The sequence below is a fragment of the Eptatretus burgeri genome, chromosome 5, assembly GCF_056783735.1.
Source record: "Eptatretus burgeri isolate ZD-2024b chromosome 5, Ebu_testis_v1, whole genome shotgun sequence".
NCBI classification, from domain to species: Eukaryota; Metazoa; Chordata; class Myxini; order Myxiniformes; family Myxinidae; genus Eptatretus; species Eptatretus burgeri.
In genome coordinates this window covers 30290397-30316789 of record NC_140965.1, presented here as the reverse complement: position 1 = coordinate 30316789, position 26393 = coordinate 30290397, and the positions used below count along the sequence as shown (strand labels likewise).

General features: G+C 43.9%; 1 protein-coding gene across 1 annotated transcript in view; it reads right to left on the bottom strand.

The window, feature by feature from the left end:
* WAPL (WAPL cohesin release factor) overlaps positions 1 to 25965 on the bottom strand; it is a 244627-nt gene extending 218662 nt beyond the window's left edge. The window contains exons 1-4 of the mRNA XM_085883568.1: positions 25802 to 25965; positions 25341 to 25426; positions 24549 to 24974; positions 1970 to 2706 (exon numbers count right to left, since the gene is read on the bottom strand). Coding sequence (XP_085739694.1) covers positions 1970 to 2706; positions 24549 to 24974; positions 25341 to 25426; positions 25802 to 25950 — 1398 coding nt within the window. The 5' untranslated portion in view covers positions 25951 to 25965. The remainder of the gene's footprint in view (positions 1 to 1969; positions 2707 to 24548; positions 24975 to 25340; positions 25427 to 25801) is intronic.
* Between the last annotated feature and the right edge of the window lie 428 nt (positions 25966 to 26393).

The following is a 26393-nucleotide window of genomic DNA, read 5'->3' as shown; positions in this document are numbered from 1 at the left end:
AAACTGTCAACCTGGTGTTTTGCAGGTAGGGAGAGGTATCAATGTGTGTGCTATCCCTTGGATGGAAATTAAACTGAGTGTCACGTATGCTTGCATTAGTTGGTGGACATCAAGATCCCATTGGGTCCTTCATAAAGACTAATTTCCAAATCCATGGACAAATTCCAAGCTCTGAATGAGTTTTGGAAAGGCAATGGAAAACCACCCAGAGTAACTCTTGCCCAGAAACTGCTTTGGTAGCATTGGCGCTCTGTAAAGAGTGGAGTACATTTATGAAGAACCCGGAGCATCGAAATTTGTTGATATTAACTTTCTCATATTCAATAATTTTCAATCTTACGAAGCGTTGACAGCTTCAATGACAATGCAAGTGCAACGACCGGGTTACATTTCCATTCCATCAAAAAAATTGTGATATGCGGGCATTCAAATTTTCTTTAGAAATGAGTTAGATGCAACAGCCCAAGATGACTTTCATATTTTGCAATACAGTGTCCCTTGACTTCAATAAACTTTCTCCAATTGTCTTTTAAAACTCGATGCCATTACAGGATAATTTTTCAGATTACTCCTTCAGCAACATAATCGGGTGCTTCAATCAACTGCTCAATTTCAGCAAATCGGAGGCCACGCAGGTGGTACTTCAAAAACATTTCAGCTAAGAGTCCAAGGAAATGGGTGCGAGGGGAGGGTGAAGGGGAGGGTGAAGGGAAGGGGAAGGGTGTTGTTCATAAGCTCAGAACCATGGTCACAAATGACAGTCTGTGAAACACTGACTTTGTGCATGGGTGCATTTTAGTAAAAGAGGAGCAAATGGTCAGCACACCCCACGGTGTTTGTTCTTGATGACCTGACAATTTTTGCCGGAAGAACAACATACTTTTTGGATTTGGCATATTTTGTATAGCATGGAGTCAATCAGCAAGAATTGGCTTGGTATGGCAGGAAATTCAGAAAAAATAAATAAAGCCTATTATTTTGCCACGTACAGGTTGGATGCAAAATGTATTGGGTGGCAGAGATCCAAAGTACTTCCATTGCATGTCGGCCAATTTGTTTGCCGTATCTTATTGATGAGACCACATTTCTTCACCAGTACACGACTTTCAAAATGATGTATGAATGTTAATTGAGGCCTTTTTCGCATGTGGTATGCGTTTCCAGTGACTCGCTTCTGCTCACGAGGCACTTTGAACCTGCTGTTACAAAACGTGACACGTGTCATTCAAATATTCTTTAAAACATAATTTTTAGCATTTAGACGAGTGTCAATTTCAAAATGGTTAACCATAATTATTGTTCTGTTGTGTTCGACTTCAACCCATGATAAAGTGTGATCAAAAATGAAAATTTATTATTTTTTATTGAAATTCACCCTAAACAAGGTTGAGAGGAGGAGAGGAGAGGAGAGGGAGAAACAGGCAACACCTTCACCTCATCCTGAAACAAGGAAACTTCTTCACAGCACCAATGTGAAGGAGGTTATAACTCGGCCAGGCGGTCACACGAAAGAGCATGAGAGAGAAAAGAGATAAGTGGAAGAGAGACATCATCAGATGTTTCTGACCAGAATTATAGTCTGCGAATGGCTCAAAGGGCACCTAAGCTTTGACCTGCTGAACCGAAAAATTGCATCAGTTCATCTTTGTACGAGTCCATACTTGTGCCAAGTTCGGCTGAAATCTCTTCAGTGGTTCTCAAGTTAGCGTGCCAACAACAAACCCACAGCAGAGGCACGCATGGACCTACAACCAAAAAACACAATTCCTCCAGCCTTCGGAAAGGGAAGCATAAAAGTATTGCGGGAAATACACATTGTCTGTGAGTAAATATTTTCCCTCAAATCTAAATGATGATGTACAGAAAGTTGAGACTCAAAATACACCCTCAGGTCTTCTGTGTTACTGCCAATGCAAAAAACAACTTACAAAACCATGTGTCTGCAAAACTACCAAAAGCAAAGAATTACCTTACTGTTTACGGTGGAACACAGAGGTGTACGAGTAGAATCCCCTCCCTCAAAGCTGGCATCCAAGCGCCGAACTCTCTCATATGTTCTGCAGTTCGAAGACCGGAAAGAAATTCTTCCATCTTCCCCCTCCGTTTCTGTGGGCTGCACCATCAGCCTTTTTCTGTTCAACAAGTTGTCAGAAAGGTCAAAATTATCTTTCTTAGATCTTGGAACATAATAATTTTCAAACCTTCCCTCTGTGACGTCACCATCTTCTTTTCGTGCAATGCCCCATATGCCCAGCTTTGACAGACCACTCGCTTTCTCTGTTGTCGAATTCCATTGCATCACACACTCTGCAGGCTTGATTCCGGTCTCTCCGAGGAGAGATATTACTTCTGAATCCAGACTTTTTGACTCGCAAACCAAGGGTTCAGCCTTTGCACGCATACGGTCCCACAGGTCCTCATCATTACAATCCACTCGGGTATCCGTATGTGCAAAGCCCTCCCCTGGCTCAGCTGCCATCCTTTCTTCAAGGCAGCTCCACGAGGAGTTTTTTGTCGCAGAATTTTGACGTTTGTGGGCTGTGGACCGGTCCTTTCCAATGCCAGAAACAAATGAATTGCACTTGGTTGCATTTTCGAAACCTACAAACACATCCTTGGTTTTGTCTTCATCAAGCTTCTTTTGCAGATTCCAGGCCTTCATTTTTTGAGTTCCTCGCCGACCTCTTCTCGACAGACTCCACAAATCTGATTAAGAAGACACACCAATTAAGTCAGCAAGTATTAAAATAAAACAGCCCCGATTCTAAAATGCTAGCATTGCAACAAACAATAGTAATAATTTTTAAAACATTAAAAAAAATTCAAACTACATCAATGTATAAAATGTTCATTGCAGTTTTATTTGCGATATATTAATTTGATCAGGGTACACAGCTCAATTGAAGCATTCAACTTCCTACAGAATCAACTCGAAGGGCACTCGGTAGAGCGCATATCTCCACCATGTAATGCCTGATCCACGAGAACATAATCGGGCCCAAAACATTGAGATATCATGCTACATATAGTTTTTGGCCCGATCGCTCAATGGTGAAAAATCACTTTAAAAATTCTCAGTCGGATCCAGATCCGGATCTACACCAAAATCTAATCAATTCGTACTCGTCACACACCCAACCTGCCCACCAAATTTCATCTGGATCCGTCCACAACCTTTATCCTGCTCTCAGGCAGACAAACAGACAGAGAGGGGTGAAAACAACCTGCTTCACCTTCGATGGCAGAGGTAAAAATAAAAAAGTTATTTGAGACAATTCAAACCCATTATTCTTTAGCCAACAACACACATTATAAAAATGTTTTCAATTGTTTCTGGGTGCTTATCTTATCGTCTGTCAAAATGGAATGCAGAAGTCACGAGAACGGCCCTCAGTCGAACAGATACCTCCGCCAGGCTGTGGTTTACATTTTGTATCCCACTGATATCCGGATCTAGATCCAGCCTCTGAACCAAAATCAAATTGGGTTGTTATTGTCACCTCACCAACTCATCCACCGAGTTTTGTCACAACTTTTTGAAATATTGTTGTGGTGCCGGGTTCGGGGGTGAGGAACGACAGCTAGATGGAGCAGTAGGGCCGTCTCCCCTCCGAACACCCGGAAATGAAGGTCATCACTCCGGATAACTCCGAAGTCGACGGGTCGCTTAATGGACCGTGGACGCCAATATTTCGACAGCGCGGTTAGGGTCTTTTTGTCTGATTCCAATTTCCTTAATGAGCCACGTGGTCTTGCTATAGGGGAAGCCACACCCTCGGCCGGCTTTGTCCGAACCGAGTCGCTGTTACCGACTCGGATCCGGCGTAACCGAGCGGGAATTATCAAAGCCGCGCCAGTCCAAATAACAATTTACGGCACAATCGGCCTCCCTAATTCTCAAGCCCGAACCATACTGGGTCATTGAAAGAAAACACAGGCAACGAACTGGAACATTTAACAGTTATTTATTTACAAGGTAATAGGGAGGGAAACACAGAGCAGACTTAATCACGAATATAGATGTAGGCAGATGTAAAATGGCAATCACTTTACAGTTCTACTTACAAGACTGGCCACAGACGGACACACACACCCAAAAAAGAAATGGAGCCGGCTAGCGTTTATTGGACCCTCCAGCCGCGGAGGATAGGCAAGCTGGGGGTCAGAGTCTGGTCGGGTACCTGGCCACCTCGTGCGGTTTTTCCTGACCCGCACTTGTGGAGCTCAGAGTCCGTGGACGGGAACGAGGATCCCCAACTCGAGCGCTTCAACACAAACCACCACGGTGGGACTCAAACGCATGAACCTCAGCTTAGAATCCTATGAACAACCCGGCCAGCCACGAATGATGACCGACGACCAGGAGACGAAGACGGGAACCAAGAAACAACGGATATAGCTCGTGATCCTTCTTATCCCTCCCCCGTGCGGGGTGGAGGGATCCGCTCTCCTGTAACTCGCCTCCGGATTGGATGGGGCGTCGTCGGGTGTCGTGGTGGCTATCCGCGATTGGAGGAGGGGAGCGTGTCGGCGTCTTGGTGCTCCTTCCCCAAGAGAGGATCTTTTGTCGTCTTCCCCAGTGTCGAGAGGGGAGACATTCTTCTATGATGGGGCGGAGTCAGAGCTGAGGCGATCTCACCCCTGACTGGACAGGAGGAACATTCCATCTTGCTGGGGCAGAGTCGGCTTTGAGGTGAGGGGGGGGGCTCCGCCCACGTCCGTAGCCTTAAACATGTGGGTTATGGCGCCGCCGTGGTGTGAAGTGAAACCAGGGTGGGTGAAGCGCTTGTTCACCCGCAGAGTGGGAGGAGGAGTGGTGTGAGGGTTTCGTTGAAGAAAACTAACTAGAAAGAAACTCGCAGCGCACACATGAAATTCCCCTTAGACATAAGGGAGGAATTCTAACTATCCACATATACTTAACGAAATAACTAAACTTTGGGCCAACTATGTGTGAATGTGAATGGTTTCCAGATTCGTAACAATATGCCATACTGGATATTGTTTGGCCCCATCTCTCAATGGTGAAGAATCACTTAGAAAATGAAATAAAAATTCTCGCATCCAGATCCGGATTCGGATCTTGATTGAATTTTTTGGTGTGTGACTTTTCGACCCTGCCCCAGGATTGGAGCCAAAATGATACTGCACTTGTACCTTCTTGCCATGTGGTGATCACAACTACCAAGTTTGGTGAATTTCTGCCTAACCATTTAGGAGATGGAGTGATGGACAGACAAACATACCTGATGACAATATCCTCAGTTTTTTTAAAAAAGCATGGTGCCAGCAAACCAAAAAAGAAAAAGAGCAATCAGAGATTGCAGACCCTCGCCAGGCAGGACTTGTTTTGTGTGGTGTATTTTGTGTACTGGTGTGTTACATGACGTTTATTGTTATTCAATTGAATTGAGAATGGAATGAAAATAAATTAAATTCAAATCAAATGGAAGACCAAATAGGTACAGTCCTGCATTGGAATAATCAGAAGGAACCTGAACAAGCAAAAAGCAAAGATGGAGTCATCAGGAGGAACCTGGATAGGATTCACGTTTCAGCTGCTACTCCTCTACCCTCAAACACATCTAGGAACAGCCAAGTGAGCCTCAGTAAAAAAAAAGAAAAAGAAAAAAACATTTAAAAAAATTAAATAATCCTGGCTGCCACACCATGAATCTGATGAGGTTGAAATTTAAAACACATTCCTCATCACTACTAGATCATAATTGTGAAGTTTCATGTTGATTGATGAAGTGATTCGAAAGAAAGAATTGTTTTAAGATTTTCGCTTCATTCAATATGGCTGGCAGACCATGTGACATCAATTATTCATGAATACTCTGGTATCCACAAGGCTTGGGGAACATTTGTTTGAAGTTTCCCCTCGATCTATCCAGCCGTCTGGAAAAGAATATTTTTATGGGTTTTCGGGTAAATCCAATGTGGGTGCCAAACCATGTGACATATGACGTCATATGTGTGAACCTTTTATTCCTCATGGACAGGCGGTCATACGTGTAACGTTTCACCTCAATCTGTTCAGCCCCTTCAGAGAAGATGATTTTTGAAGGTTTAAAAAAAAATAAAAATAAAAATAAAAATGGCTGCCAAATCACATGACTGATGTAAAAAAAAAAAAATTCCTGTGGACCATTTTATCCCCAGAAGACCTTCAAAACTTTTCATACTGATCAGATGTAGCGCTCTACATATGCAATTATGATGTCATAACGAAGGCACTCATGACGTCAGAAAGAAAAAGAAGAAAAGAAAAAAAAAATCACATTTCCCATGAGCCAAGTTTCAATGTTTTCCTTGGTAGGGTTTCTGAGATAGAGGCAGTGTATAAAATAAGCGTGCAGTGTTCCCAAAATGTGCAGTGATCATCCTCATTTTGCGCAGTAATGAAATGACACTATCTACAACCATGGAGTAAGGAGACGCTGCGCTCAAAAGTCGGAAGATTGGAGAATTCAGCAGCAATATTTCCTTAAAAATTTCTTCTTAACTGGGCAACACAAATCAGGAATTTAGAGACAATTGTTTTGCACCTAAAGAGTATTTATTTCTGTCATTTTAGGGTGTTTTTTATCGATATTTCAAAGCGCCAGTCAGTCCCTGTCACTCGAGTAACTAACCCTAATATTCTGGATTTGAAATATATATTAACCATAATGGACCAGCCGTTGTATTGTAAGAAAAACCAGATAATTTATCTATGGATGCAATTGGATGGCACTTCTGATTAATATTTCGAAGTATGAACCAATTATTTACTATTTCTAGCTGAAATGCTTGTAATCTACGTGTATTCTATTTGTTAAAGTGCATACCTTTTAACTGAAATATTTGTTCCTTTTTTAATATTTTTTCAAATGATAATCAAGTGTAATCCCTCACTGTCTTGTACAATTGGAAGATGTATGCATCAAAGACTTAAGTGATTAAAGTAATCATTAATCAATCATGGTTTTCTGTGGTAATCATAATATACTTTCGATCAGTAATAGACACATGGTAGCATGCATGCATGGTTGGTTAGAATAATTATATAATTGTTGGGAGCCAGCCACGGCCAAAACATAAGATGCGCAAATTGTGCAGTGATCAATTTTTCTTATTTTATACCCTGGATAGAGGTCCAAAGTTTTTTCAACATGGCTGCCACATCATGTCACCTATGACGTCATAATTATCAATAAAATGTTCTACATGAGTCGGTGCTCCAATGGTGAAATTTTGGCTCGATCCGACAAGCGGTTGCAGAGAAAATAACACTAAATTTCTGTGTGGACAAACAAACAAAGACAGAGACAGACGCAAATGCAATACCCTCTCCTCCAGCAAGGGTAACAATGACAGTCAAACAAAGAAACAATGCCAACCACACAAACAACACCAGCCAAACAAACAAAGAAACAACAGCTGTCAGTTAAAAGCTAAATGTTGGGATAAATGTAAGCATTAGTAAATGCCTGTAAATGAACGATTAAAATTGATGGTTACATGTAAGTTTAGTTCAGCACGGATCAGTAAATTGTAATATAAAGTACATGTAATGATCTAATTTTGACTGTAGATGGCAGTATTGTACTGTAAACTGCCTGGTGAGGTCCGTGTAGATGCTGGAATGTTCTCAGACAAAACTTCCAGTGGAGGCAAGAATCACATTTGCTGGAAGACACGGGATTGTTCTGTGATACTATATAAAACCGAGAGAGGGAGGTGTGGCGAGACGGGTGAGATGTGACGAGCTGTGTGTTCGATCGTCCCGATGCTCGATTTAACTCTGACTGAATGAGGTGTTAATGTCCACAGCGGATGTTAACGCGTGGAGCCAATCATAATCAGGTTGTTTAAAACTCATTAAGATTGTGCAACGGGAAATAATTCCTTTGAGCTCGTTAAATCAACCTGGACGGGCCATCGCACGAGAGTACACTGCGACGGGAATCGAAGGATCGACAGCCCCGAAGGACGAGGTGAACACGTGTGAGTTGTGCCGGCAGGACTGGGAGACTGGACAGCGGAAATAACTTGACGTCGAAATCAGAGTTGGACATAGTATGTGATGGTGAACTCTCATTTGACTTTGTACCTGTTTATTTGAAATACAAGTTTCAACCATGTTAGGCTGTTTATGTGGTCACTGCAATGCCACTCAGAGATCACAGACACAAACTGACAAAGATGCATTTGACCAGTACCACCAGCAGCAGCCAAACACCACCACCAGCAGCAGCAGCAACAGCCAGACACCACCAACAGCAGCAGCAGCAGCCAGACACCACCAACAGCAGCAGCAGCAGCAGCACCAGCCAAACACCACCACCACCACCACCAGCAGCAGCAGCAGCCAAACATCACCATCAGCAGCAGCAGCAGCCAAACACCACCATCAGCAGCAGCGAACCACCACCAGCAGCAGCAGCAACAGCCAGACACCACCAACAGCAGCAGCAGCAGCCAGACACCACCAACAGCAGCAGCAGCAGCAAACACCACCACCAACAGCAAAACACCACCACCACCACCAGCCAAACACCACCACCAGCAGCAGCAGCCAAACACCACAACCAGCAGCAGCCAAACACCATCACCAGCAGCAGCACCAGCCAAACACCACCACCAGCAGCAGCACCAGCCAAACACCACCACCACCACCACCAGCAGCAGCAGCAGCCAAACATCACCATCAGCAGCAGCAGCAGCAGCCAAACACCACCATCAGCAGCAGCGAACCACCACCAGCAGCAGCAGCAGCCAAGCAACACCACCACCAGCAGCATCAACCAAACATCCCCACCAGCAAAAACACCACAACTAACAGCCAAACAAAAAACAACCACCACCAGCCAAAACAAAGAAGCAACAACGTCAGCCAAAATAAACCACAAACAAACAAAACAAACTACAACATAAAAATCAAATATCAGGTTTCTTTGTGTCACTCGTGGGTCATTCTACCTCAGTTCACCCAAGGGTTGTAACCCGACCCCCTAAGATTTGGCTAATTTTGTGCATGTATGTTACATATCTTCTATACTAAAAAAATAGAATATGTTTGTATGTATGAGTGTTTGTTTGTGCATTTGTTTGTTTGTTCGTCGTTTATAGGCGGCCAAACCGTTGGATGGAATGAGATGAAACTTGGCATGAGTGATCCTTGGGACATGAGAACAGACATAAGGGGGTCAAGTTCAAGGTCAAAGGTCACGGGGTCAAGGGGTCAAGGTCACCGGGTCAATTTCATCCGATCGAGAAGGGACCAATGCCATTCGACAGATAATCAAAATTAAATGACAGTTGATTGACGACATTCACTCTCGACTTCCGGTTTTCGAGTTATGAAGTCCTAAATTGACTAAAACGTCAATTTTTCATGTTTGTTTGTCCTTTATAGACGGCCAAACCATTGGATACAATGAGATACCTAAGCTGTTGGGGTTAGGGTTAGGGTTATCTAACCCAAACCCCAACCCTAACACTGCCTTTCCATTCCCTCCCCGCCCTACAGGCGGGTACTGTCTAGTGTTAGTCTATGTTCACATACAAAATTTTAGCTAAATTGGACTAGGGGTTGACGAGATATGACCTTGAGAACTTTTGACCTTTTCGACTAATGTCGCGTTTCCACCAAAATTCAAATCCTCATATCTCAGCAACCCCTTGCCCGATCTCGATTATTTTGGTGTCGTTGGAAAGGTGATTGTCCATAGAATATAAATCCAGCATCGGTTCGTCGATCTAGTTAAGTTAGGGGTGGATAATTTTTGGACATGACATTTGACCTTGACCTTGAAGACCTCGTGACCTTGAATGAAAATGAAAGTTCATACTGTCTACTATAACATATCAAAATATACCATCAGAGATGGGGAATCCCCTGCCATTGAATGAAAAAGGTCATACATATTCCAGATAATGAGGGATGTGAATTGGAAACAAGACACCATTTGGTCATCATCTCGAAAAAGTTCCCCAGGGGTGAGGAACATAGTAACCAAAAATAATTGAAATCAGATAAGCGGTTTTCCATTTATTACAAAAAATTTTTTTTCAAGATGGCCACCCCAGTCGGCCATCTTGGATCTGGCCACGCCCAAAATCAATAGGGTTCTTCCTTTTCAGGTGGTACATGTGTGACCCAAATTTCAAATCGATATGGCGAACAGTTTATGAGTTATCGCACTCACAGCTATAAATGTTGACGCCTAGCCAGCCGGACGGACGACCTCCCCAGTCGGCCATCTTGGATCCGGCCACGCCCAAAATCAATAGGGTTATTCCTTTTCAGTTGGTACATGTGTGACCCAAATTTCAAATCGATATGGCAAACAGTTAATGAGTTATCGCACTCACAGCTATAAATGTTGACGCCCAGACAGCCGGACGGATGGACGACGGACGGACAACCCGGGTGACAACAATATCCCCCTTCCGCCACGCGGCGGGGGATAAAAACTGGAGGGATAGTATTTTTTGTTCTCGAGATATTTTCGTCCAAAGTTCAAAGGTCGTAAAAATGCAACCAAATTATGACGTACATAGACATTTGATGGATGCGCGGGACAATATAAAAACAGAGACTGGTACTTACGAAATCGTCAACTTGACTTCTGACCTTGTCTAATAAAAGCTGTCTCTAGAGAAGGTAGCGACGCAAACCAGAAGTTTCTACGATGATTCTGTACCAAACCATCAAAAATCGAATGTTTGACCTCACTGTGACCTTGACCTTTGACCGATTTTGACCAAAATCTAATCAGCGCTCGCCATCACCCTCCTGAATCACGTGGTGTAATTTGACATTGGTAGCTTCTTCCGTTCTCGAGTTATCGTGCCTACAAACAAACACACACACAAACGCACAAATAGATGACGGAAGTCATCAATATACTTACGAAATCTTTAGATTTTGTAAGTAATAAGTATAATTTTTTGAACCTGTGCTTTCATTTGGAGGACTTTGGAATCAATGCTGAGTGGAACTTTTTTGCCACTTCACATGCCAAAAGTGCATGACGGGTTAGGCGGAACTGTAAAGAGGTTATTAACAAAAGCCAGCCTCCAACGCCCGTACGCAGATGCGATCCTAATTTCCGATGCTATCATGAAATTTTTCACGGAAAATATTCCAGGAATTCACTTCATCAATGTACAGCCTGGTATTGTTGAGGATTACGAACTGAAATTGAAAGAAAGACTGGAAAATGCAAAGACAATCGCCGGTACTCAAAAATTTCATCGATTTGTTCCATTATCAAAATCGAGTATAAAAGCATTCAAACTGAGCACACAAGAAGAACCCAAAACTGTACGTGCGGCTAGAGTCGATGGCGAAACTGATGAGGTAGATGATGAATCAGGACTTGAGTTTGAAATCATGAAGCAAAACTACGTTTGTGCTTTCTATGACGAAAATCCATGGATTGGACTTGTAGAGGATATTTCTCATGAATATGGTGACTATTACATCAATTTCATGCATCCCCACGGTCATACTAAATATCTCAATTGGCCACTGGATGTGGACAGATGTTGGATTGAAGATTCAGGCATTCTGTGTGTGACCGGTCCACCATTTGTTGTCAGTTCTGGAATAAGAATTCGTTATAAAATTAGTGACCAAGATAGTGCTAAAATAACCAGTTTATGTATAAAGTGGCAAACCCGTTAAGATTTATCTATGATATCTTGTGACTTGAACATGGTTTCCTTCCCCAAGAGAAAACGATTATTTAGCAAACTTTTTAGCAAAACAAAAATTAATAATTGAGAACAAACTTATCTATCTTGGATAAAATTGTATTCATGAATTTTTTGGATGATTGTGTTATATTCATATTTTAATTTGCTTGTTGTCGATAGTAAAAATATTTTCTCTTGACAAAATTAACTACTGAATCAAAAAATGTATGATTTTTTCATTTATTTCAGAAGCACTTAGTCTTGAGGTTATGGTGTCATGTTTTGGTTGCGATTTCTGTATTTGGTTGCGATGCCTTGAACTTTGGCAAGGCAGATTCATCGATGCAGGTCCGGACTTTTTTGTTTTCTCGGCATTTCAAAAAAGTTGGATTTTACGTACAAATTCGTCTTTTTTACAGACGAATTCCTACGTTTTAAGGTTTTTTGTTCTCTTGAAAAAAAAATTCCTGATGGAATTTATTGAACTTGTGTTTAAAATCTACTGAACGATGTATTCTAGTATGACAAAAAAAAAAACTCGATGCAGTTTTGCCTTGTTTTCCGTCGGCAGCACTGAAAAACAGGGCTGGACAAGTCCATTCATGTTTGAACCTAACCTAGCTAATATTGACTGTAAACTGACAAGCCTGGGCATGTCGATGACGTCATGATTTGGTTGCATTTTTACGACCTTTGAACTTTGGCCGAAAATATCTCGAGAACAAAAAATACTACCCCTCCAGTTTTTTGATATGTTATAGTAGACAGTATGACCTTTCATTTTCATGCAAGGCCAGGTCAAGGTCACAAGGTCTTCAAGGTCAAGGTCAAATGTCATGTCCAAAAATAATCCACCCCTAACTTAACTGGATCGACGAACCGATGCTGGATTTGCATTCTATGGACAATTACCTTTCCAACGACACCAAAATAATCGAGATAAGGCAAGGGCTTGCTGAGATATGAGGATTTGAATTTTGATGGAAACGCGACATTAGTCGAAAAAGTCAAAAGTTCTCAAGGTCATATCTCGTCAACCCCTAGTCCGATTTAGCTAAAATTTTGTATGTGAACATAGACTATCATATGTAACATACATGCAAAAAATTAGCCAAATCTGAGGGGGTCGGGTTACAAATTATTTTTTTCTGGGTGATTTGAAATGGAATGACCCTCGTATTGTATGGGTGTGTGCATGTGGGGGTGGGGGGTGGGGGCGGGGGGTGGGGCTAGCGGTGGGGGAGGCGGTGGGGGAATTGGTTTTTTGCAAATGCTCAGAACCTGGCCTTACAAAAATGCTTCACATGTGTACAGGGCCAATGTGTCAAACCATTCATGGTCTTTCTTGATAGTGAAGATAATGCAAAGTTGCAACGACAGTGTGGTTCCGAAACGTTTCATTCTCTGCTGTCATTCTTTCTTCTCTCACCATCCTCAACTCATTTTGTAATTCCGTCTCTTTGTTTTGGTGTTTCTGTAACTCCGAAGCTTTCTTTTCCAATTCCTTTCTCATCTCCGCACACTCCAACCTTGCTTTGGCTTCTAACCGTTTGATCTGTTTAGTGTGGTTCCTTGACATTTCATTCTCCGTTCTCGTTCTTCCCTCTCTCAAGATCCTCAGCTCATTTTGTAGTTCCGTCTCTTTGTTTTGGTGTTCCAGTAACTCAGAAGCTTTTTCCCATAATTCCTCTCTCAATTTGCTTGCTTCCTCCCTGCTTTCCAATGCTTCCATCCTGAATTTGTCCATTTCCTCACCGTATCTCTCTAGGTCTTCCTGCCATTCCTTTCCTATTTCTATCTTCCGTTCTCGGCTTTCTCCTTCCTGAATGCCTTCTTCTATCTCTCGCTTTAGTTGCTTTATTTCCAAATCGTGTTCACATTTTTCTCTTCCAACTGTATTTCCCTCACTCTCCCCTCTAGGTCTTTGAACCGCCTTGCCCCCTCCAATATTTTTTCCATTAGTTGTTTTACTTCCAAGTCGTGCTCCTTTTGTTTCTTTTCGAGCTCGGTTTTCCATTCTTCCTCCAATTGTTTCCGAAGCCCGCCGATGTCCGCCTGCCATGCCCACGTGGTTTGAAACGGCTGTTGGGAGCGCTCGCCTCGTGTCGCGCCATTCGCCGTGCCATAAATAGCTGCTCACTCCGTGCTGCGCTGAGGTGCGATCGTGCCGCCATTATGCGACTCAGTTTGCCGGTAAAGTTCGTGCTCAGAATAGGGTGAGCTCCCCCTGCGGATTAAAACTACAAGAGGTACCATCCCGAGCCATGGATTCTATATTCAAACACATATCTAATACCCCCGGCACCCGCTCGCCTTGAAACTCCATCTTATTTCTCGTAAGAGATTAAAATTTTGCCTGCTCGTAATTTGGGGGGGGGAACGGGTGGGGGTGGGGTCACCTCGCACACCCCTTGTCCGTACCCCGTGAATTTAGCCTGGAGACGGGAGATTCGTTTCCCGCTCGCTGACACCAATGTTACGAATTTTGGCCCGTCCGGCGTGCGATCGGCCACGTAACTCGAATCGCGACGCGTCGCCCACCGGAACGGACAATTCAGTCATGACCCTCCGGGAAACTACTGCCAGGAGCCAGTCACGGGTGGGGGTTTAACCTCACCACGATCGTGCCAATTGCCCACCCGCGCAGGATAGGGTTGCTCGCCAGATTCGACCGACCGAATTACCTGCGCGATTGGTCGACCGGGCGATCGAACCTCGCAGCAGGTCGACTTCGGACACGATCCGCTTAAGCGGCTCGTTCCGTGCTGCAGGGATAACCGAGCGGAGTTATCGTCGACCTCAACGGTTCAGATTACTTATCGGGTGTTTCAACCCACTATCAATCCCTTACGTGATGCAAGATGGAACTTTCAAACAGAAGAAAGGACGCAATGAAACGGGAAACAGTTCACACAATGCACATTTATTTCAAACACACAAGCACGTAAGGCAGTAATGCAATGACACAAAGTGCAATAAAAGCAAAAGCACGACTACCGACTATAATTATTTACAACTTGTAAACAATTATACTTGTTGGACGGCGCCAGAGAATTCATTCAAAAGCAAAGAAAAGACCTCCCAATAGGCAGGGAGGTAGACGGGGTCCGCGGACCAAATGTGCACGGAACCTGGAGCAGCGGCCAGGTCCACGAGACCGACAAGGTCTTACCCATGTCCTCGTGACGTGATGGCGGGCAAGCCGCAATGTCCGCGCAGCTGCGCCCCGACTCCATGCCCCTGGCGTGGTCGGTGAGCCCTCTCCGGCGTGCTCCGCGCCAGCACGCTTGGGTCAGCACCACGGTTAGGGTGGGGAATAAACGGGGCCACCGGCACTATCTCAGCGCGGATGGGGGAGGGGGGGAAATGTTGATGCTCAGGGTCGAGCGAGGGGAATGGCTGGCTGGCTTGGTCGCTTGTGGAAGCGAAGGTGGCTCGATTCCAAAGACGAGACGAGCCCAGCGACGAGACGACACCACACTACAAGTCTGACAACCTCGACGACGACCTCAGTCTTCACTCCACCCCCGCGCGTCGCCTTGTGCTTGCGTCTTTATAGACCGGAGGAGGAGCGTGTATGCAGATTTTAGGATCAAAACGCGATTGGAGGCGGGGCCACGTCACCCTCTGTTCAGCCATTGGCGTGGCAAAAAGGGGCGTGAGCCTCTTTTGATCCGAATTCTCTCCCGTAAAGAATCCACATTCATCGCGCTTGGAGGAGGGGCCATACCACCCGACGCTCGCCCATTGGACGGAGAAAAAGGGGCGTGAGCCTCTTTTGATCCGAATTTTCTCCCCTAAAGAATCCACATTCATCGCGCTTGGAGGCGGGGCCATACCGCCCGACGCTCGCCCATTGGACGGACAAAAAGGGGCGTGAGCCTCTTTTGATCCGAATTCTCTCCCCTAAAGAATCCACATTCATCGCGCTTGGAGGCGGGGCCATACCGCCCGACGCTCGCCCATTGGACGGACAAAAAGGGGCGTGAGCCTCTTTTGATCCGAATTCTCTCCCCTAAAGAATCCACATTCATCGCGCTTGGAGGCGGGGCCATACCGCCCGATGCTCGCCCATTGGACGGAGAAAAAGGGGCGTGAAGCCTTCCTGATCCGAATTTCTCCCTGAGAGGAACGCATTCGTACCCGCGGCTCGACGCGTTCGGCATCAATTACCGAACGGGCCCTGGACAGCACGACATTTGGTGTTGACTGGTGGCATGGTCGATGGTTGTGGAAAGAGAAAGGCGCAAGTGATGGGGGGTTTGCTGTGGTGGTTTGGTGGTTGGCAGGCATAGTTTGCGAATGGCGGTGAAGCGATGTTTGCGGGATGGAGTTGTGGAGGTAAAGAGGCAAAGGTAGTGGTGTTTGAGTTGTTGGTGGCTTAATGGTCCAAAATAACAATAGAGAAAGAAAAATGGCTAACTCAAAGCGTCACAGCCCGGATGAATCACACATATTCCCTCTAAGCAACAGGTGTGGGCTAACTACACATGAACTTATCGTTATATCTCACCTGAGGACCCTTTATGGTGTATTGCAAATTTCCATAGCCATAACAATATATTCAGTAAGGATCGTGAATCATACCTGCAAAGTCCAGTTTTGATTGATTATTCGGTTTCGGAGAAATAATTATTTTATCATTCCAAAGCCATCATATCTTATATACTGCATGGAGCTGTTCGTGTCTGTGGGTGGGTTGGTTATAAGCAACACCCATTCTGCAAGCCACGCCTTCCCTCATCTCGGCAAACGTCACAAGTACCACCTTTTAGCTATGCCACGCCTTTCCCTCCAGCCGTCCAGAAATCACGGCCATATTTTTTGCTTCACATCACTCAATATGTTGATACAGGCCTCGTGTACCATACATTTGAAGACTCAACAACCCGTCTTCTATTATAAAACAAGTGGTGCCAGGCACAACAACTCCCACCCATTTAAGGCATAAAGTTATTTTGGGGATCAAATTTAAATTTGATACATCCTTAACTTGAAGGTTGATTATAAGGAATATAATAAGGAATATTTTAGTCTTAGTTTGAAGTCAATTAAACCATTTATGACGAAGTTATGAGCGAAAAACAATTTTGACCTTTTCATGACCTGACCTTGACCTTTGACCTAATTGGACCCAAAAGTTAATGGGGTCGTCCGAGGTTCATTACCCACCTGTGGATACAATTTGACCGTTTGAGCCAGCCGGTTTCCCGTAAAGTTGTATTTTTGTAACCATGTTTTAGTTTTAATGGAAAATTTGTAATTTTGACCGATGACCATGACCCCCAAAACTTCGGACCCTACCTATCTTCACAAATATGCATTTTTCACTCTAGGAACGGGTGGGATTATAAGTGACAAATAGAATAAGGTTCACTATAAGCTTAGTTTGAAGTAAATCAGATCATTTTTGACGAAGTTACGAGTGAAAAACGATTTTGATCTTTTCGTGACCTTGACCTTTGATCCAATTGGACCCAAAAGTTAATGGGGTCGTCCAAGGTTCATTGCCCACCTTTGGATTAAATTTGATAGCGTTTGCTAAAGCAGTTTTGCCGCAAAGTTGCTAACAGACAGACAAACAAACCGGACGATTACAATATCCTGCTCCCTCCCTCCAGGAGGGGGGGGGGGTAATAAAGCAACCATTTTGAGGAAACAAATGAACAATTTGGTAACACCACAAATGAAATAATGCATGTTTTGTTTTCAACGATCACGGCAGCAGTCTAAAATACACCACCCAATGAAGGTATGTGCTTGCTCGAGTGCTTAACCCACTTGGCGAGCTCTCTTCATGAAACGTGAAACAACACAAGCAATTTCACTTGGTAATTAACCGAGGAAGAGGAAGTAGTGGGATGGGTGTCCAGAGGGACTCGGCTGGGAGTTGGAAGGGGTGGGGTGTGAGCAGCGGCGTAGCGAGGGGGGGAGGCAAATGGGGCAGCCGCCCCAAGTGGCACTTTTGTTTTGTTACATCTATCATCGATCACCATCGACACTTCTGAAGACAATTTTCCCGTTGCATGTGAAAGCACAAGTGCAGGGAGGGGATGAACTGTTCAAATGGCACCGCCCTCAGTTTTCTGACCAATGGTTGTAGTCAACGATGTCTCAAAGAGAGGAGCGAGAAAAAAGGAGTGTGCGGCATGCTGGGAAACTAAAGTGGAAGATGAGGTAGCGAGGCGTTAGCATCTCATTCTTATGTTTGTAGCTCATTCCAATTCACCGTTCTCATCTCGTTCTTGTGCTCCCTTCTCATGAGGGGCATACGTACAGACTTGAGTATTTGACACTTGGGGTGGACCCTTCCTTTGGCACCCCCCCTCCCCCGAGATGAATAACATTGAAAAAAAACATCAAATACACAGAAAACATTTCATGTGTGCAAGTAAAATTTCAAGCAGGTTACATTACTGAACCTGTAGTAATCAAATTGGAAATAAGAAAATAGATTTTAATTGATGCAAACTGCTTAAATATACTTCATGTCATTCCTTCCTTCCATAAAAATGAAGAACCACCTTTCTAAACCACCATGTTTCATTCGATAATAGTTTGTTGTTGTTTCGTTTTTTGTGTTATTGTTTATTTGCATCAGGACAGTAAAGTCACCCCGCCTGTTGGGGAAGTACAGTCAGTCCCCCAGGGAGCCATTTTTTAAGTGGTGTCGCAGCTTCACTGCACAACTTCTTTCTGACACGGTCTGATTTTTTTTTCCATGCATGTCTGAGAAAATAAATAATAAAAGTCAGGTACAAAAAAGGAAGCAGCCGGGGACGATCCACTGTTGTTTTATGTTTATATTTGGCCTATATCTTACACACACCCTTCTCATTCGGGAACTTGGACTCAAGATTATTTTGATAAGTGTTACAAACATATAACTTTATTACTGAGTTACTGTCTTCAGTAAATAATAATAATATAATGTCACTTGCACCACCCTTTCCGCACCCCCCTGAGTACACCAATACATCTCATTCCTGTGTTCCTGAACGCTTAGTAGGTCAATGACGATTTTTAAAAGTGGAAAACAAAGGTGTAACTGTTTATTTGGAAATGCACTATACTTGATTCAATTTGCAATAACGTTAATTAGGGTTTGTGTTTTAATCAGCATGTGAGTTACGAGGGGGCGGAAATTTGACGTCTCGCTCCGAGCGGAATTTTTCCTCGATACGCTACTGGGTGTGAGTCCGGAGGAACTGGGGTGGGAGGAGGAAGGGGTGGGATGGGAGGAGGCAGGTGATGAATAATTGATAGGTTATGCGATTTGGTGGCGACATTGGATTGAAGGAAAAATATTAAATCATGTTTTCTCTGGATAAAAGAGGACGTTGTCGGTCAGGTGTCTGATCGAAGTGGGGTTGTATCAAATCTGGATGGGGGTAGAGGATAGAGGGGGGGGTGTGGCAGGGCGGGGGATGGTACCCAGTCATAAACCACAACACCTCCAGTTATTATTACTGTACAATATTAAATATTTCCTCATTTTTTGGGGTGGAATTTTTTTTGGGGGGAGGGGGGAATACACATCCCCCCCACTTTTTCATTATATCTATGGCGAAGGAAAAAAACAATAATAATAATAATAATAATAATAATAATAATAATAATCACTCCTGATTTACGAACTTTCGATTCAAGAACCACTTTTCAGGATATATATATATATATATATATATATATATATATATATATATATATATATATATATATATATATATATATATATATATATATATATATATATATATACATACATATACATACATACATATACATGCATGTACATGTATATAGAGATTAAAAAAAATTCTTTTGGTTTGTTTGGTTTGAGAGCCACAAGAGAAATACGAGTTTTTTGCATCTAACGGTAAAATAAGAGGCGTCCTTCAATATGTGTGTGTGCGTGCGTGCGTGCGTGCGTGCGTCATATGGACTGCTAGGCCAGCTTATACCAATGGGAAATTATATGAACGTGACACTTCTCTCATATTTCCTATATTTTCTTGAGTCCAACTTACATTTTTAAACAGATTATGTTTATAAATTTTTTTGGAAACCGCAGTTATGGTTAACCATTTTGAAATTGCTCCCATTTTATCGAAATGATGAAAATTATGTTTGAAAGACGATTTAAATTACAGATTTTGCGCTCGCAACAGGTTAAAGTGCCCAGCAAGCAGAACGGACTCACTGTAAATATACACAGCAAATGCACAAAGGGCATCATTTAGCATCAATACATCATTTTGAAAGTCATGTATTGTCAAAAGTCAAACAGCCAACTCTGGTTGCCAATGTTCTTTCCCAAAATAGGGGTAAAGGTATAACAAAGCAAATCCACCTTTGGATATTAAAAACTTAAAAAAAAAATTATAATCTTGCCTCAGGATTGTTTTTTATTATTATTTCAGTTTCTCCACATGCCAAAACTACAGATCTATTTATTCCTCAAAATTGCAATTTGAGAGAAAGCTTTACATAAGCAGCTTAGTCAATTCTGCTTCAATGTAAATGACATTCATTATATGATCCCTTACCACCACGGCTTTGGTAAGACTCGCACAAGAGACTTGTCCCAAGACTGTCGACGCATGCTCATTTCCTCATGAGCATTTGCATCTTTTGCCATAGTTTTTGTCCAAGGGAAGGAATGATGACACACTCGCACAGTGCTCCTCGACTCAGGCATCGCAATAGTCTAAGTACGAGATCACTGCGCTAGATGGTTAAAGCATATGAACACCTACAAGTGGCATTCGAGGCAGGAGCAACAGTCAAGCACAATATAAAACTAGAACACCACTCATAGTCCAGTTGCCAGGTTGAGTACCTTGTTGCTGCGAGAAGTGTATTGTTTTTTCATGGTTTCGTACTCGCATGGGTCTATAGAAAAAAATTAGCTTGGTTGCCGGAGTGGCAACCTTGGGGAACTCCGATAGTTTGCATAAATCCAAGATGGCCGCCTCGGACGGAGGTGGAAAATAACTTTTCAACCAATTAACCTACAATCACATGCGATACATTTTTCCGTATAATTTTGAGGTGAGGAATCAATCTGAGGCCAGTTGTGTGTGGTTCGGGGTCAAATTCAGGGTCAAAGGTCAAGTTCAATGTCATTTTTGGACTATTGAGGGGTTTAACACTTTTTGACCCCTGCATCAACTGCAGATCACTCCTACTCGATAGTTGATGAACGATCCCGTCGATTCTAATGTCACCTCTTCTTCTTTTCAGAGAAACGTATGATGGCTGACTCAAGGTGTCTTCTCCCAGTGTGTCATGGAGGTGGAGAAGACAGGAAATTCACTGAGATTGGGATCAAGAAGCTCATCTCGTGTGCCAAATCCCATGGAGATGGGGGGGGGGGCTGCAGGCGAAGCTACAGAACATATGGATGTTAGTGGAGATGTGGCAAGCATAGCCTGCCACAAAAGGTTGTTACTGTACTTATACATAAAAAGAGAAAATTGAGAGAGTGAGAAAGTCACAGAAAAGAAAGGCTGAAGATGAGGGTGTAAGGACAACGACAAGGTCTCATACTAAGGTCACTGACAAAGGTGTGTTTGAGTACAAACGTGATTGTATGTTCTGTAGCGAGGAACGTTTACCCATTGATGATAGACACCCAGAAAGATGGGACCACGTTCGTGAGTGTATGACCAAAGAACGTTTTGACACAGAACGCAACCCACTCCCAACTATGAAAGATATGCTCCTTGATGTTGCTGAGCAGCGTAATGATGATGTCGCTAGAAGGGTCAAGTTGCACCTTGCTTTTGTTTCTGATCTACCTTCTGCTGAGTGCAAGTACCACGTTAGCTGCTATAACAGTTTCACGAAAGTCCCCACATATGCTGATTTGCCAACTGGTAGTGCAGATGAAAATGCTCTGAAGGAAGTCATAGAGTACATGAACCGAGACAGGTCCAGAATATGGAATAGTGTTGAACTGCATTCCCTGTACTCGGATCTAGGTGGCAAGCTCGCTCGACATGACATGTTTAGCAAGTTGACTGACTGCATGAGTAAGGATGTTATCGTTGTTCAGGTAGATGGCTGTGCTACCATTGTTGGTTTCCATGAGTTCGTTGCTAAAAGTCTTAAGAGAGTTAAGGTGGATGATACGGATGAGAGGAGCATTGCTTCCGTGGTGAGGCAGATCAAGCATGAGGCACGGTCGGTCAAGTACAACAGTGCCAATTACGACCTATCAGAGTTTACACAGGCCAACACAATCAAGGCGACCAGCCCAAGTTTGTTGAAGTTGGCTTCGGACCTAGTCTCCGGTGGTAAAGTGACCATGAAAAATCTGAGCCTGAGCAAGTCAATTCAGTCACGTTACAGGTACCAGAAATCAGACAACATTTGGACTGGCCGTCAAACTGTTGCACCGGCATGGCAGTTCCGAACTTCTCAAACTCCTTCATGAGCATGGCTTCACGACCTCGTACGATGAGGCTTGAGATTACGAAAATCAGCCGCTCGTCTACTATGTGACAATGCACAGGTTCTCCACCAGTTCATGGGGTTGTGTAGCACAGTCAGCGTCATCTTCGCGTTGTTTGACAACTTCGATCTCCACGTATTCACACCCAATGGTCGACGCACTACCAATGTCCTCTCACATGAATTCCAGCAACCTCATCCCGCAGGTATGCTGGAGTATGGCCGCGCTAAGCCAGGGATGCAGACCATACTTGCAAAATCTGCTGACCAGCAGGATACACCTAAACTTGATATCACAAACTTTTGGTGGGAAATAGCAAATGGCTCCCCAGTACCAGCAACCTCCGATCAGCCCCCCAGGACCCCAAGATCTCATGGATGTAGTGCGGTGCGGCTGTAAGGCGGTGGTGAAGGTGTGCGGAACTGAACGTTGCAGCTGTCACCATGGAAAGATATCATGCACTGTGTACTGCGCTTGTGTTTGTAGTGACGCCTGTTTCAACCCGTTCAAGACAGGAGACGAAGACCAAGATGAAGTGGAAGAGGAAGGAGAAGCAGATGTGGAAGATGACGAGGAAACTGAACATCTTGATCTTGCATTCGGCTCTGATGATGAATGGGAGTGATCGCCGTTAATGAATAAACGCTTGACCACCATCGCTCTGAAAATTTCATTACTATTATATTATTTCATTTTTGGCCGAAAATGACCTTGAACTTGACCTTTGACCCTGAATAACAAAATCTACCTCAGAAATCGATTCCTCATGTCAAAATTATACGGAAAAGAGGTATCACACGTGATTGTAAGTTAATTGGTTGTAAAGTTATATTCCACTCCCGTCCGTGGTGGCCATCTTGGATTTATGCAAATTAGCGGAGTTCCCCAAGGTTGCCGCTCCGACAACCAAGCCAAATTTTCTCTATAGACCCGTGTGAGTACAAAACCATGAAAAAAAACAATACACTTCTCATTACAACAAGGTTGAGTACAGAACATATACGGGTGGCAAACGGACTATCAGTAGAGCACATACCTCCGCCAGGCTGAACAGTTTACGTTTTGTATCGCACCGAGAGGCTGGATCTGCATCCGGACCTTAAACAAAATCGAATCAGCTTGTTCATGTCACCTACCCAACTCATCGACCAAGTTTTGTCAGAATCCATCCGTAACGCTTTGAGATATCATGCTGTATATATCGTTTTGGCTCTCATATCTCTCAATGGTGAAGAATCACTTTACAAATTCTAGTATCCAGATCTTCACCAAAAACTAATCAATTAGTTTTTTTTTTAATCACACAGCCAACCTGTCCACCAAGTTTCGTCCGAATCTGCCCGTAACGTTTGGAGACATCCTGCCACAGACAGACAGAGACAGACAGACAGACAGACAGACAGACAGAGACAAACAGGGGTAAAAACATAACCAATGTCCCCTTCGGTGGAGGAGGTAGCAAGCTTGAAGATCTTTGAATTCGTAATCAGAATCTGCAGAACTGTCAAGAAACACTTGGAGTCAGCATTCCTTTCATAGTTATGCCAAAGATATTGGACAAAACCGAAATACAATTTGTTGCATGCCACAGTTTTTGGTTTATTTATTTCCCTTTGATTATGATGTAAAAAATTGAAGACCAATGAAGGACATTTATCTTTTAAGCAAATGAACCAAGGTGTGTTCAGGCAAAAAAAAAAAAAAAGTTTAAAAAATAAAAACAAAAACATTAAGTTTATGACTTGCATTGATCACATTGGGGTTTTTATAGCACGAATAAACGATATTTAATCAAAATGTTGGTGTTATTGTAACGTATATGAGCTATACGTGACCAAGCAAGACAAAGGTGGCTGCTGAGGCTTCTTCAAACAATAACAAAACAGGATTCAACATCCTTTAAACTCAGTCAAAAATTACTACCGAAAGAAAAACATTGCTGGCATAGAAACCATCATGGGATAACGGGGTTTTGGAAGGTGAGCGTTGGTCTGCTTCAGCAAACGAGTTAAAGAATAAATTTTATGAACCGAGAGTTGATAAAACAGCGTTAACCACAGAAGGAAGAACTCATCTTGCTCGTGAAGACTAGTATCAATCCGCGTTGGCGGACAGGTAGAATTGTGGATAAAATCGATGAAATAAAATTTGGTGTTAAGCCTCCGTCAACGGTGAATTACTGAAGGGTGCTTAATGGCCAAAACGTCAGCTTCTCTTTGCTTCCCACAGCAGTTAGCAACGTTCTGCCGATTTCAGCCATATGCTAGAACTGCACCTGGATTCCCATTGTATTTAGCACTCATTGCCTTTCAGTTAACAAAATCCATTGTTAAAATGGAAACCAGTTTGGGTTATCAGTATTAGTAAGTGGTATAGTACTCACTCTCTCCCATCTTACCATGTTGTGATACACCATTGCACTCTTCATTTTCCTCATCGCTGCTACAAGGTTCATACACAGCGAGACGTGAAGCAAGGCTTTGTACGTGGGTCGCCGACGCAGTGGCGGGTCCGTCGGGAGAGGCCCGCCCCTCCGCAACACCATCATTATGGCTCGAGTTTCGCTCGGCAGTACCTCGGGCACAAGGCTCCATCCTGCGTCGTTTGCTCGGTGCCGCAGCCTCTGCAGGAGCCACTGGTAGGATGGGTGCACAGGCAGCGGGCGGTCCAGCGGAGCTGGCCGCAATTGCAGGACCAGGAGCAATGGGACGCCGTGGCCCAAGAAGTTCATCAAACTTGGAGGCAAAAGCACCGGGCGTACCCTGCTTGCGGCTGTACGTTCGTGGGAACCTCGACGCCATGGTCGTGGGTGGCAGGACCCGACCTATATAGCAGTGAAATAGATTAATAAAAAGCATTAAAAACAGGTCGACACATTTAAAAAGAACACACCTGGTGAACAAGACGGGTGAGCAAGAAGCACAGTGCCAGTTTCGGACGCGTACACTTGGTGGTATAATCTTACGACGACATATCATCGAGGGTAATGAGAGTTAGACCAATTAAAACAAACGCACAGATGGCAAATTAAAAGTCGTACAAACCCCGAATGCACCGCAGGGAGTCACGAAGCCGAAAGGTTAACCCGGCATCGCATTTCAACGATCATCATCATCATTATTATCCGCACAATAACTCGGGATCAAACAAGGTACAAGTTTGTAGCAGAGGACAGAGTTCAAAACTGCACCAACTTCCTCCCATGGGTGCGGAGGAGTTTGGTCATCAGAGGGTAACTGACGTAGAACAAGCCGAGACCGACAAACACATCGTGCACTTCATTCAACAGCATTGGCAGAAAGAGAAAATTGCATCACCTGGAGCTGGAAGCGTTGGTTAAAAAAAAAAACAAATCAAAAAACTTAAATACATAACAAATGCGGGTTGGAAGTGCCTCGTTATTCGGGACGAGCCTTCGGACGGAGCAGATATTTCATAACTTCCTGTCATTCTTGTTCGGCGACGAGGAGAACCGCTGCGTTCAAAAGCACAGGGCCCGGGATACAGGATGAGCTTGACTAGCGCTGACGCTAGGCCGCAAACACACGCAGCTGAGAATGGCTCACCCTTCGGTGAAGTGATTCCAGTCGACGCGTGAGAACCGAGCGTAAGTCGGGAGAGTGAACCGAGCGCATAAAACACACGACTTACCACGGGGGGGAAAAAAAAATCGTCCAACTTCGCAGCGCCACCCCGCAGCTAAGCAAGCTGCGCCTTCGCAAACTCCAAAGCCTAGGCCGCACCTCGTGATCTCGAGGTAGCCAATGAGCGCCGAGCGTTTCGTACCGCGGCTTCGCCATTGGTCGAGGTGTTGGAGGACGAAGGTTGTCGCTTCCATCTTCGCGATTAGCGAAACCGCTGGAGGACTGCCAGCACCGACGTTGCGATAAAAACTAAAATTCTTACAATTTTTTTCTTTCCTGATGTTCCCTTGCCTGGGCTCCCCTCGTTGCTTTCCACTTTAGCGTCCTGTGTGACGGTCTTGGTGCTCTCAAGTACAGGACTTTAATCGCAGGCAGGTATTTCAATGGTGAAGACGAAATGCCATCTTCGCTTTGAATTATCTTTATTCCATGTTTATTTCCTCCGTTGAGGTGTGCACGCCACGCACTAAGTTGATCGCTATTGGGAAAACGGTGTCACGTGGAATGAGCAAACGGTCCGTGACGCTGGTGTCGTTCTCACGTCATTCACCACGTGTTTCGTTCTCACGTTCATTTCCTGCCAAAGTCACGTGATCGCA